General features: G+C 38.1%; 1 protein-coding gene across 2 annotated transcripts in view; it reads left to right on the top strand.

Moving 5' to 3' along the window:
* Positions 1-13,684, top strand: part of nt5c2a (5'-nucleotidase, cytosolic IIa) — a 38,079-nt gene that overhangs the window by 4,085 nt on the left and 20,310 nt on the right. For both annotated transcript variants that reach the window (XM_073481975.1, XM_073481976.1), the window contains exons 2-8: positions 4,475-4,548; positions 7,563-7,680; positions 7,826-7,921; positions 9,263-9,354; positions 11,923-11,980; positions 12,751-12,844; positions 12,955-13,008. In XM_073481975.1, coding sequence (XP_073338076.1) covers positions 4,475-4,548; positions 7,563-7,680; positions 7,826-7,921; positions 9,263-9,354; positions 11,923-11,980; positions 12,751-12,844; positions 12,955-13,008 — 586 coding nt within the window. The remainder of the gene's footprint in view (positions 1-4,474; positions 4,549-7,562; positions 7,681-7,825; positions 7,922-9,262; positions 9,355-11,922; positions 11,981-12,750; positions 12,845-12,954; positions 13,009-13,684) is intronic.

The following is a 13,684-nucleotide window of genomic DNA, read 5'->3' as shown; positions in this document are numbered from 1 at the left end:
CGCACCCCTAGTTTTTTCCAGATCAAGATTGAACTGAGTTAAATCACTAGATGGAGCATGAAAAGTGATTTCAGTTTAGATTCAAATGTACAGAGCATGGTAGTTTCTTCCTTGTGCTAGCTATTATTAGCTCTTATTTCAAAATAAAAAGACATTAATCAAAGTTCACTTTCCTCTCAGTTTCAGTTCAAAGAACATGGAAAGCCGAATGAGAACCTCGATGCAACTGTATCATTTTATTCACCTGGATTAGTTCATTGCATACAAAGAATGGAGTGCTGGTCCCACAAAATCTATTGAGATTTTTTTTTTTTAAATGCCCCATACGTCTATGACTTACCACAATATAGATTTTGTTCTATAGTATGTAATAGAAGCAAGTGTTATTGTTTGTATTGTGTTTTAACAGGGTCCTGTTTTGCAGTAGAATATAGATTATCATTGCCATTATCAGCCATGTAGCAGCAGCCATGAGTTCAGTGGTAATACTACATTTATTCTCTATTACAAAGCTTTCCAAGGGATCTGGCTCAAAACCATCCTGCAATGAGGTATGCCATCTTTTTGTCGTTGAAACAAACTGACACAACTTACTTAATGACATTTACGTTTTGATGTCCATGATGTGAATTGATTCTTCATCCAACCCTCATGGAACTCCATGCATACTTACACTGAGTGTTTGGTGGGTTTCTCCCTGGGGAGAAAGCAGCTGGTGGTCATTGTGATATCTTACTGTGAGCTCCCCTGTTCCTGCATCTGTACTTTAATCCCCATGCGTGACAGTCAATCTGACATCATCTCTCACACCATCTGAATGGAAACTCGAGGCCAGTGTGCAGTCTGAGCAGAGTCAGAATATATGCCCACACTAGCGCTCAAAAGTTTGGATTCACACCCAAAAATGTTTGTTTTCCATTAAACTCGCACTGTAAATCATCAATTAAGTTGTCAAATGAATAGAAAATATAGTCAAGACATTGAAAAGGTTAGAAATAATGATTTTTACTTCAAACTTTGTTTTCATCAAAGAAACCTCCATTTGAAGCATCTCCGACAGATTGGATTAGGATTAGGGTTGAGATGTGGTGACTATGCTGTCCACTCCATTATAGACAGAGTACTAGCTGACTGCTTCTTCACGAGATAGTTACTGCAATAATTTGGAGCTGATCATTGAGCCATTATCCTGTTGTAGGATAAAGTTGGCTCCACAGGATATGGCCTCTTGTTGTTATTCTAGATCCCTCTAACCCTGTACAAATCTCCCACTTTATCAGCACCAAAGCACTCCTCCAGCATCTTTTCATACATACCGAACATCTCAAATGTAAATTTGTCTGTCCATAACATTCCTTTGTCCATTGTCTGTGTTCTTTTGCCCATCTTAATCATTACCTTTTTTGGCCAGTCCCACATATGGCTCTGTCTTTGCTACTCTGCCTATAAGAGTTGAGTTGCCTCTTCTCTGCTGACATTGAGACTGGCGTTATGCAGGGACCATTTAATAAAGCTGCCAGTTGAGGACCTGAGACTCTGATGTACTTGTTACCTAGCTCATTTGTGCACCAGGTCCTCCCACTCTTCTTTCTATTCTAGTTAGAGCCAGTTTGCGCTGTTCTTTGAAGGGAGTAGTACACACCTTTTTTATGAGAGAGCAATTGTCTTTGGCCAATACAGGCATAACCATTTCCTTTTTTGGGGTTGTCTCGCTTTTGCCGCTCCATTGCACCTGTTGTCACTTTCATTTGCACCAAAGCAGATGAAATTGATTCACAATCACATGTGCTTCCTAAATGGACAGATTTGATATTCCTAAAGTCTAACTGACTTGGTGTTACTGTGACACTGTCGCCATTATCGTCAAGTTTTTCGTTTTGGTAGTAAAATCTTCTATAAATTTCTTCAGAATCAGAATCAGAATCAGAATTCCTTTATTTGTCCCGCAAATGGGGACATTTCTTTGTTACAGCAGCCAACAGTCAGGAATATTACAATAGACTATAATAAAAATAAAAAATAAACAATATAATAAAATAAAAGATCAGAAATAGAATAGACTTGTATAAACATCATTTTTACAATATGAACAGTGTAATTATACACAGTGTGTATAATTACACTTCAAGTAGAGAAGGGTTGAAATGCCAAGAATAAGATTGTTGAGGAAGAAAAAGATTTATTGACATTGTCAAAGGGCTATGATCAGAGATTCATATATTGTGTTTTTTCATACTGTGGACATGGGCAATTAGATGAGAATCTTGAAGTAACTGAAAGACCTTTTCTAAAAAATAGCCTCATCTATGTTTGGGCTATAAAATATTCAGTATGGTTAAAGGAAATTAATTATTTACACCACCAAAATGTACCTGCCATAAGGGACTGTGGTCATGGGGGTACAGTGCAGTACAGTTTAATATCAGACAAAGATAACCTGAGTAAATACAAAAAGAAGTTTTTAAATGATGATTTAATTTATTAAGGGAAAAAAGCTATCCAAACCAACTTGGCCCTATGTGAAAAAGTAATTGCCCCTCCTTGTTAAATCATGAATTAACTGTGATTAACCACATTTTTTGGAAAGCTGGGTTCAATTTCACCAGCTCCACCCTGGCTTGATTACTGCCAGACCTGTAGAATCAAGAAATCACTTAAATAGAACCTGTCTGGCAACATGAAATAAGCTAAAAGATCTGAAAAAGCAAAAAAAAGTTTCCTCCCATTGTCTCGTCATGTACGCAGGCACAGTTACTGTATAAACAGGGTGAACTGTTTTAATATAAATGTCTACTCCCCTCCTTTCCAAAAATGTTGCGTCTGGAGCTGGCTGTTATGCTTTGCTAGCTTCAAGGTCACTAGCGGTTTGCTCCTGGTTAACCATACGGGCCTGTAGGTCAGTCTTTGTTGGAGGCATTTGTTTTCCGAGTTGTTGAACTTGCCCGTGCCCTTGGTTTGTTCAGACTTCACCTTGACCCCGCATAGCATGACATGATGACTACAAACCAACTTCCAAACACACATACCCCAATTTATAAACGGAACGACAACAACAACAAAAGACAAAAACCCCAGATACTTTTCATGGATTTCATGGATACTTGGATTTTTCCCAAAACCCATGTGAGCTGCTACAGAGCCTTTCAAGATGTATCCCTGAGACAAGTTCCCTAATCCATCAAGAAAAACAAGGAGCACTAGTAGCAATTTCATTCCTTTATAATTACTGTCTTTGCCACTCACATACCGAACATAAGAGTCTGCCAGTGAAAGAGAGACTTCGGAACAACCAAAAAGGCAATCAGTGCATCAGATTCAATATTTAGATCATACATTTTACAATACCAACTAAAGATATCCTGCCAAAAAGGGACAATCTTATAATTTTGATTAATTATTGGTAACATTAGGATATATTTTGTTCATGTTTTTCTTTAGAATAGTGTAATATATGCTTAACTTTAAACTGGATCAATTGCAGCCTTGCATTACTTGAACCTTGATGGATCCTCTCCATCCCCTCCCTCCACTGCACCTCAGGCAACTCCACACCAAGATCTGCCTCCCAGGCAGATTTGATATATTCAGATGATACAACCATCATATTGGAAAACAATAAAAGAAATTTTGAGACAAGGTGTTTGGAATCAGGTTGTTGCCTCATTATAACGGAATAAATGGGCTTGCAGAAGGGAGTGCGTTTATATCAGCTCCATAAAAGATGCAAAGTGATCATTTATGTACAAGTCTGCAAATGTTTTCAGACCTTTATCCCTCCAGTGAATAAAGGCTCGATCTGATTGAGATGGAACAAAAGTATGATTGGAAAAAAATACGAAAATATAGAAAATTCAGGTGCTTGAACTACCCATTTGATTTGTTTTAATGTTTTGATTGAGTTTTGTAGGACAAGGCTATCTTACACCAGATTTAATGGATAATCCTTTTCCAGCTGAAAAATAACTGTTTGTCACTACAAGACTCCAATTGCAGCCACTTGGGTGTAGCAGGGAACACACTTGTGAATGTCCATTTATTCATTGATTCACTCATCTACTTGCTTAGGCCAAATACAGGTGTGTGTGATTAATTTTGATTGATTAATCACAAAGCTTATAATTAATTAGAAAAAGTGTTTTAATTGCTTGACAGCCCTAGTTTTAAAACAAGTCCTTATCTACTTCAGTTGTTTAGGAGAATGCTGCAACACTGTTTTACTGTGAAGCTCCTGAAATATTTTGTGGACTACAAAACTTTAACTGACTTTACATCAGCACAGAGTTACGTAGATATTGACTGAATTTTCATTTTTGCTGCAACTTATCCTTAACTTAAACATTAAGTTTTCTTTTAGTATGGTAATTCCCTCAAACCCAAAAAGATGTGTGTTGTAGGAGGTCTAAATGGTGCAACATTTAATGTTAACTGTCTGCTGTCCTGCACTGCTTGACCACACATTGTTTTCCCCTCCCAGAGTGTTTGTCAACCGAAGTTTGGCCATGGAGAAGATCAAGTGTTTTGGTTTTGATATGGATTACACTCTGGCAGGTAAGTGCAATCTGATCCTTACTACTGTATATGAGCCTTGATGAATACAAAAAGGTCAAACAGTATTGGTCAAAGTGTACACTCTGAGCATCCTAGCACTGATTGTCTCATTTGTTCTCACTGACACAGTTTACTGAATGAAGTGGGATCTGTTTGCGAAAACGACATTGAGTGGAATAGGATATATTCCATACATACTTTTTCAGCCCTACTTGATTCTTTTCTGTCATACACACTATTAGTCCTCACACTCTTCACATGTTTGCTCACCTTTCTGAATTTTCTCAGTCCCTCCTGGAATCTGAATTGTAGCACATTTGGCAATATTTTTACATTATTACATTATTCTATAATTCCATCATTTTTCCCAACCCACAGTATTTGTGTAACAAAAGGTAAGACTGGAATAGTGTTCTCCAATTTTCTGCCAAATTGAGCAGGTCTAGAGGTCTATACTCCTTGATCAATGTAGCTGTTTTACTGAACTGAAAATATTCAGCATATTTTTTGAGCTTGCAGTACCTTTGAGGTTATTCTGGAGAATACTCTGGACAGTATTTGTCATTGTTTTGAATTGTTGCAATAATAATAAAAATACATTTGCATAAAGCAAGGATATTTGTACACTCCCATGTTGATAAGAGTATTATAAACTGATAAGAGAAATTATAAAATGTGCGATTAAGTTGCGATTAATCTCGAGTTAACTATGGACAATCATGCGATTAATTGCAATTAAATATTTTAATCTTTGACAGCCCTTGTAATTTCATTATTTGTTTATGAATGTGATTAATTCATATGCTCATGCTCATATCAAAAATGGGCCACTGGCCAAATTTGATTTAGATTTTTGTCTGATTTGTGTGACGGAAGTTATTTATAATGGCTTTATTGACTCACACAGTAGGGCTGGCTCATAAACTACTCTGTTTACAGCAGTTTATGAGCTGTAGCTTTGCGGGTAAACACCGAATTCTTTGGCATCTTTCCTGGTCTTCTGTTGCTCCTGTGGGGGTCACTCATCCTCTGAAGTCTCTCGTCACTGTCAGAGTGTCGCTGCGCTCGTGAGGTCGAGCGGACAGGCGGACTGCTGCTAGGCTGGAGATTTTCTTGGCCTTAGTCCACTGGACAAGGGGGAGGAAGATTGGTAGAACCTACAGCAACGGTCAAGTGCCTGTTCTTGGCTGTGTCCACATCCACCTGGGTGACCTGGTAGTCCATAGTACAACCAGTGAGAGGGTGGGGGGGTCTGCTCAATAATTGCAAAAGCAGACATTGCCAAAGCTACTGTGTGAGTTAACAGTTTGAGATAAGCATGGAGAACGCAACCAACAGAACCAGTCAGAGGTGAAGTAGGGCAGGTCTTGAGAGTGGAAACCATAGTAACCCAGCTATGACAGATGTAATTCTGGAATGCAACCGTAACATTTAGCGAGACAAGTGGCTACTGCCAGGCAATCAGATGTAAGGTGAGTTGGGTGCTTAGAGCCCACCTCTCTCAGGTAACCCAAAACAGTGATAGAAATAAAACGTCTCCAATTTTCTATCCAAGAAAAGGCCATGCCAAAACCTCAGTTCTAGCCTGATTGATCCATTCCTTTACCACTTTTGATGAGTGTTTGGGATCATTGTCCAACTGCGCCCAAGAGTCAATCTTCTGCTGATGATTTTAGGTTTTCCTGAAGAATTTGGAATTTGGAATTTAGAATTTACTTTTTTTAGCAGCCCCAAAGAATAATACTGCCACCATGCTCGACAGTAGGTATGGTGTACTTGGGGTTTAAGGCCTCACCTTCACTCCTCCAAACATATTGCTACTCATTGTGACCAAACAACTCAATTTTTGTTTTATCTGACCACAGTTTTCCTGCAGCAGTTTTTTCTTCAGTTGAGCTATAAGGAGCTGCGTCTAGAGCAAGGGCTCAATGCTGAGCCCCTTAGACCTTCCCATTGTATTGTTTGTGGCTGAGTCTAATGGGTGTATCAAAAAAACCTATTAAAATGGGCCCAGAAAAATCATCAGCTTGATGATCAATCATAATCACTCAGAAGAAGTTAAGAGGCCATGATATACGAAGCAAATTTGATTGACACAACTTTCTATAATCACCAAAATTGATCATTCAGGTTGCTGTTTGAATACTTTTGACACATATTTTCAGAAGACCTATAATACATTCATTATTGAACCAAACTGCATGGATGTTTTTTGTGACAAAGTAGTATGTGTTCCACTCTTTCAGTCACAGAAAAATGAGAATTGTAGAAATCATGGAACTCAACACTGCTATGATATACATGTTCTTAACAAGTGTGTGTAAACTTTTGACCACGACTGTAAATAGTTAAATGTTTCTCATAGTATTTTTGACTATTTATGATAATCAGGCTTCAACTGTCTTTTCAGTGGCAGAGAGTGCTGCAAAATTACAGGTCTGCAGGATTAGAGTGTAAAAATATGGGTTCTTGGAGTTACAGCAATCTACCTGGTTTCTGGAGCACACACTGTAACCCAAGCTGCTGCCGTCTAGTTGTGTGTGGAGATATTCCGGGCAGGGAGCCTGTCAAGACAGTAATTCCACACACCAGGATAGGATGAGGAGGTTGGGGTGTGAACAAGGGTTTGGGCAATAATGTTCTTTTAATGGCCAATATCAATATGTTCAATTATCATCTGTAAGACTGTTATGTGGCTTGGAAACAAAGAACTAGTTTTCAGTGGTAATGTGTATATGGACAGCTTTGACATACAGTACATCTGACACGAGAGTTAGCTCCATTTATGAGGCTTTGAAGAATCTGATGTTAAAACTGCAATTCAATGCAGACCTGAAAATTATAAATAAAGATAATAAAGATTGTTTTGGGAAAAATGTGTTTGGGTAGCTGCCCAAGAAAATGTAAATGGACAACATTGCTTCATGGTGCAGGTAATTTAATGTCAGAGAAACTCTTGTTAGGTCAGGTTTTGTTGCCTTCATTTTTTTGTGTTTGTCTCCCTGTCTGACTAGTGTATAAATCTCCTGAGTATGAGTCGCTGGGCTTCGACTTGACAGTGGAGCGCCTGGTGTCAATTGGATATCCACAAGAGCTGCTCAACTTTGTCTATGACCCCTCCTTCCCCACCAGGCTTGTTCACATTTTGAATCAGTTTGAACACAGACTTGATATTTGAATACTAGTGCAACAAACTGTCACAGTCTCTCAAATTGTGTTCTCTCTGCTTTCTGTCTCTGATTTTCTGTCTTCTCTCACCTGTCTCCTTTCTTCTCAGAGGTCTGGTGTTTGACACAATGTATGGCAACCTGCTCAAAGTGGATTCCTATGGAAATATCCTAGTGTGTGTGCACGGATTCAACTTCGTGAGAGGGTGAGATCCACTACTCCTGCTGAGCTGTCATCATAGTCCACCATATCACTTTAAAAAAAACTGCAATTTACAGGCCTGTACATTTTTGTGTGCATATCACTGGTCCTATAGAAGACTGACGTTTTGCAGCATAGGCCACGAAATTGTGATATAGAATGGGGTGGCTGTGGCTCAGGAGGGTAGAATAGGTCATCCAGTAATCAGTAATCGGAAGGTCGATACCCCGGCTACACGTCAAATTATCCTTGGGCGAAATGTGAAAGACTGAAATTGACAAGTGTTGTAAAGTGAGTGAACAGTAGACTGGAAAAACGCTATATCATTTCCCATTTAACACTGTCGATGTCTAAAAACAACCAGAGGTGGTGCAGTTCATCACTTTATCAGGCATGTGACTGACAAAGGACATTGAAAAAACACAAAATCCAAACCTTAACATTATTAACACATAATGATGAATTGCTTAACACCTTTTGCTGTACAAAATATCCATATTTACACTTCACATGAACAATTCTCACAACATTTATATCATCATCATACTTCATATATTATTATATATAATATTAATGTGATAAAATTACATTTATTATATACATATGTATCATCTGTATACACAAACATGGGAAGCAGTGCAACTAAAAACTAGAATTCAAAAGATTATTTGTTTTGAACAGAATACAACAGATTTAGGTCATTGGCATCAAGACATCATTTAAAGGGTTACTCCTCCAATGTTAGACATTAAAGTGTGTTAACAGGTCTTGGGAAGTACTACGGCATATGTATAAAGCCTGTGGTGGCTCCAGAGGAAGCTGCATGTAATCTGAAAAACTGATGTCACTCAGAGGCTAAGTTGCATTGTGGGTAAAGAAGGCGCCATCCTTTGAAAAGGAAGAAGAATGCGTGGTCAAAAAAAAAGGTCACTGACACTGGCATGGTTATAATGTCAATAAACTACAGGGAAACACTAAAGGTATCAAAAATTGGACACTGCCTAACAATAGGCATCTGGCCTATAAGCAGCCTTTTAAAATGTCTTCTACATACATACATCATACATACAGTGTAATCAAGATCATTTGATAGGCCTCCTTTAAACTTGCTAAATAAGTGTTTACCCACTGTTGGCACTTATAGAACACTGTCTTCATGAGCAGACCAGTGTTATTAGTATCTTGTGCATCTAACAAGCACAGGAGATAGTCTTTTCTGATCTCTGCAGAGGGAGCTTATATAAATGTAATGCTATGCTAAATAATTAACTGTATGTTTCCTGGTTTTTCCTCCCTCGTCACTTGTTACCCTCTGTTTGTATGTATCTGTACTCACTCTGCACAGACCTGATATCAGAGAGATGTACCCCAACAAATTTATTCAACGTGGTGACACAGACCGCTTCTACATCCTCAACACACTCTTCAACCTGCCTGGTAAGAAAACAAATCCAAAGTCCTGGTCAACTAAACAGCTTTTATTAATCTAAGAAGTGAAAACTGAGGCTGAGTATAAAAACATGATATAATTATATATCTAGCAGGTTAAGCTATTCAAGGTGAATTTGCTGAGCATGATTAGCAAGTTCAACTACCAGACATTTGGCATCATTTCTGATCAGGCTTGTGATCTTATGTTTTACATTAAGTACATAAAATTATACATTTGAATTTTAAAAAAATAACAAAGGTGATTACCCACGATACCAGAGCAGAAATTGATTTAAATTCCATTTTTATAAACCCTGTTACAATACTGAATGGTGTCTAGGGCACACTCATAGCCTAACATAAGTGCATACATGAGGAAACAGGCTGACTGGCAGTGTATGCTGTGGGCTTATCTCCGGTCAGCAAGCAGCGATGAGCTCCGACCGTCAGCTCCGCACCACTAGCCAGCCCCAGTGATGTCGATACAGTGTCTGAGTTCAAAATTTTCGGTGGTTGAAGGTTTTCAAAACAAAACAAGTAATGGGTGTCAAAACGGATGCTCCATTGCCAGGTCTCACAAAAGTGGTTCACAATGGTTCAGCACCAACATTTGTAGCACAAAGCGATGTCCTGGTCTACAAATCTTGATCTCAAGATTTAGGACATGTTTGTCACATGATCATGATTTTGATAGTCAGATTTTTCAGTCAAAATCAAAATTGTGATGCAAAAAGGACCATTCCCACTATTCATGAATCACATCGAAATATGAAACAAACTATTTTTTGGTTTTTTTGTTTGTTTGTTTGTTTGTTTGTTTGTTTGTTTGTTTGTACTATATCGTGCAGCCATAGTACTGACTGACTTTGCCTGTACTATATTTTGATTAATCCAATGTGCAAGCGGGTACAAGAAACAGATCCCCTCAATTCTAATAGTCAAACAGGCAGTTTTGAGCTCACCAGTCACAAACAACCTGTTGCTTGATAAAGATGCCTCACATCAGCCAAAGACCATTGTTCTGTGCTATTTATTCCAGATTTAATGAATATGCTGTTATTTTCTTTTAATTCAGAGTATTTAAATCCTGACCAAGTCTGTAATCATATATCCTTAGTACTATGGTTAAATGATCTGCTGAAATATTGAAATAACATTAAAGTAAAAGTAATGTCTGGTGGGAATCAGTGCCAATGCTAACGTTAACCTTGGCTAACTAGTGTCCACAGTTGCCAATTAACAGACGGCTTAAATCACTAATTGTTGATGGCTGGTGTTCAATCTATTGTGGACTTTAAATAAAGGGAAAAAAATGTATTGGCTACACAGTATGTCAGTCAGTAGAACAATCAAAGATAACTGTGTGTTTCCCAGTAATGCCTGCACTTATGTGTCACTCAGATGTGTGAAACACTTTAAAATGTCCAAAATCCTCTTTTGGGCAGCTCGCTCAAGAGGTTGAGTGGGTTGTCCAGTAATCTGAAGGTTGCTGGTTCAATTCCCCAGATCCCCTGCTACATGTCGAAGTATGAAAGCTGTATGTTTTATGTCTTACATGTAAAAGCCCACCTCGCGACAACAGTTGAAAATTAGCAATAGCTATAAAACTCTGTAGCACATTATACTCTTTGTGTTGGAACTATGTTAAACTGTGTCGTCCCTATTAAATAAATTCAAATAAATAAATAGCTATCCTTGGGCAAGATGATGAGCAGGGTGGCACCTTGCAGTGTATGAATGTGCGTTTGAATGGTTGAGTGTGACAAGTGTTGTAAAGCACTTTGAGCAGTCAGTAGACTGGAAAAGTGCTATACAAATGCAAGTCCATTTACCATTTGGAAAAACAAAAAAAATCTCCATGATAGCTGTACAATCATATAATTTATGTTTGTTTATTTTATTTAAAGAAGGGACAATGCACATTAATTAACAAGAGCACCAGAGTCTCTCATGTAAATGCGCCGAATCTAGCCATACAGGCTAATTTTCAACTGCAGTCCCTGGCAGGTTGATGGCATTTAAAAAAACACAACACATAAGCAAAGACAAGTACAATACCAATACCACTACTCCAGACCATGACAGCTGTCTCTGTCGGGTTGATGGCATATGAGAACACAACACATACGAGAACAATTTATCACGTGGCATATAGGCACTGATAAAAGCACATAAGCATATAAGCACATTTAAACATAAGCATTTGAACACAGACAAAAGCACAAAAGCACAGACAAAATCAGCATAAGCGCACATGGACACAAAACATTAGTGAAGGCAAAAGACATAATCACATCATCCTTACACAAAAAGTGAGAGGAATTTAAATGTTAGTTTGACTCACATTTGCTTTACTAAGCGGTTGTCCTGTGAAAAATGTTGAAAAGAAAATTTGTTCTGCATATTCAAAAGAATTTAATAAAGATATTTATGCGCAAAATGCAGTTCACTGATGAGGCTTTGCATATGATTTCACAGTTTTTGCAGTCTTTATATTGTTGATTTGTCAATACATATTGATGTTTAGGTCTATAGTCATTCTCACTGATTCTAGTCTTAATTCTCCTTCCTCAGAAACGTATCTGTTTGCGTGCCTGGTTGATTTCTTCAGTAACTGCCCGAGGTACACAAGGTACTGCATATTGAAGCTGTTTGAATTTTATGTAACATTCTCCATAAGAGCCTGTTTATTGACAGTGATCATGTTCAGCAGTGTTGGGGCTAACACGCTACTTTTGAAGTGTGTAACAGTTATGTATTACTTTACACAGTAATTTTGTAATATAACGCATTTCTAATATTTTCCGTAATATTACAGTTACTATGTCCAGTAATGCATTACCACCTAAAATCTATTTACAGATTATTTTCAACCTGGTCAGACCCTACAGGTCGCCAGCGACCCGTTCCAGCTAGTTCAATACGGCTCATCACGATATGCGTACTTGCTGACTTGCTCTAGATGGTTAGATCAGTTAGATTCTCCACATTTCAGTAGTTCAGTTCATTTATTGGAAACCATAAGAACTGAAGTATAATTCATTCAGATTTGCCAACATAGTAAAGCAAATAGACATAAAAAAGCTGTCATAAAGTCCTAATTTGAGTCCATTCCTCAATTGTTTATGTTCCTTTACTCTGTAAGGGTCCACTGGTCAAAAGAGTCAGAAGGGGTTTTTCATCAAATTAATCCAAGTTGTGGATATTACCCTGTGAAGTACATCACTCACTGCCAACTTTATTCATCAAAAACTTCTTTTTATTTTTCCTGCCCAGCATTGTTGAGCGTGTTTGTTTTCTTTATGTTGCTGCCTACAACTTGCACGTCCTTGTTATTTCTGAACCTCAGAATTCCATATCATGGAGACTCCAATGTTGACTTGGATTTAATTGTCTCTGTAGTTGTGAGACTGGCTTCAAAGACGGTGACCTGTTCATGTCCTACAAGAGCATGTTCCAGGATGTCCGAGATGGAGTGGACTGGGTTCATTTCAAGGTAGAATCATGTCCTTCTCCACATTAAACCTGTTTCCAGTCAGCTGTAGGATATCTCCTGCAGCCAGTTCATTCACAGTCCTCAGTTCATTGATTTATGTGTTTACACAGGGCTCCTTAAAAGAGAAAACTGTTGAAAACCTGGAGAAGTATGTGGTTAAAGATGTAAGTACACCAACATAATGTTTTTCTTCCACCCGAGTTCTAAAAAAGTTGGACGCTGTGTAAAACATAGATATAAACGTAATGATTTTTGAAATCCTTTTTATATATTTATATTTAATGTTAAACATTATTGTGTTTTTGTAAATATACACTATACACATATACATAATTTGATGATAGCAACACATTTCACAGAAGTTGGGACAGGGGCAACAAAAGACTGGGAAAGTTGTGTGAATCCTCCAAAAACACCTGTTTGGAGCATACCACAGGTAAACAGGTACTTTGGTAACAGGTGATGGTATCTCGATTGGGTATGAAAGGGGCATCATTGAAAGGCTCGAGCAGGTACAGCTGGCACAAAGGAGTCTGATGAGTCCACATTTCAAATTGTTTTTGAAAAAAAAACTGAACTTCTTCAATTGCATTAAGTCAACTTAAGAGTATAAGCTTATTCAGCGATGTCAGGAAAGCAAAAAAACGCATCGCGAAAAGGAAAGGTAGCACTTGACCCTACCTAGCTAGCTGAACCTGGCGACATAGCAGCCATGGCGGGGAACTCAGAGGAGACAGCCTCCGCGCTAAAATCAAAACTTGAGAAAAAATGGTCAGCTGTCATTTTCAAGCTTTAAGTGTGAAATTCTTCTAGGATAAAGAGGTTTTTTGTTCTTTTTTT

The sequence above is a fragment of the Pagrus major genome, chromosome 15 (genome assembly GCF_040436345.1).
Source record: "Pagrus major chromosome 15, Pma_NU_1.0".
NCBI lineage: Eukaryota > Metazoa > Chordata > Actinopteri > Spariformes > Sparidae > Pagrus > Pagrus major.
This window is presented reverse-complemented; position numbering and strand designations above follow the sequence as displayed.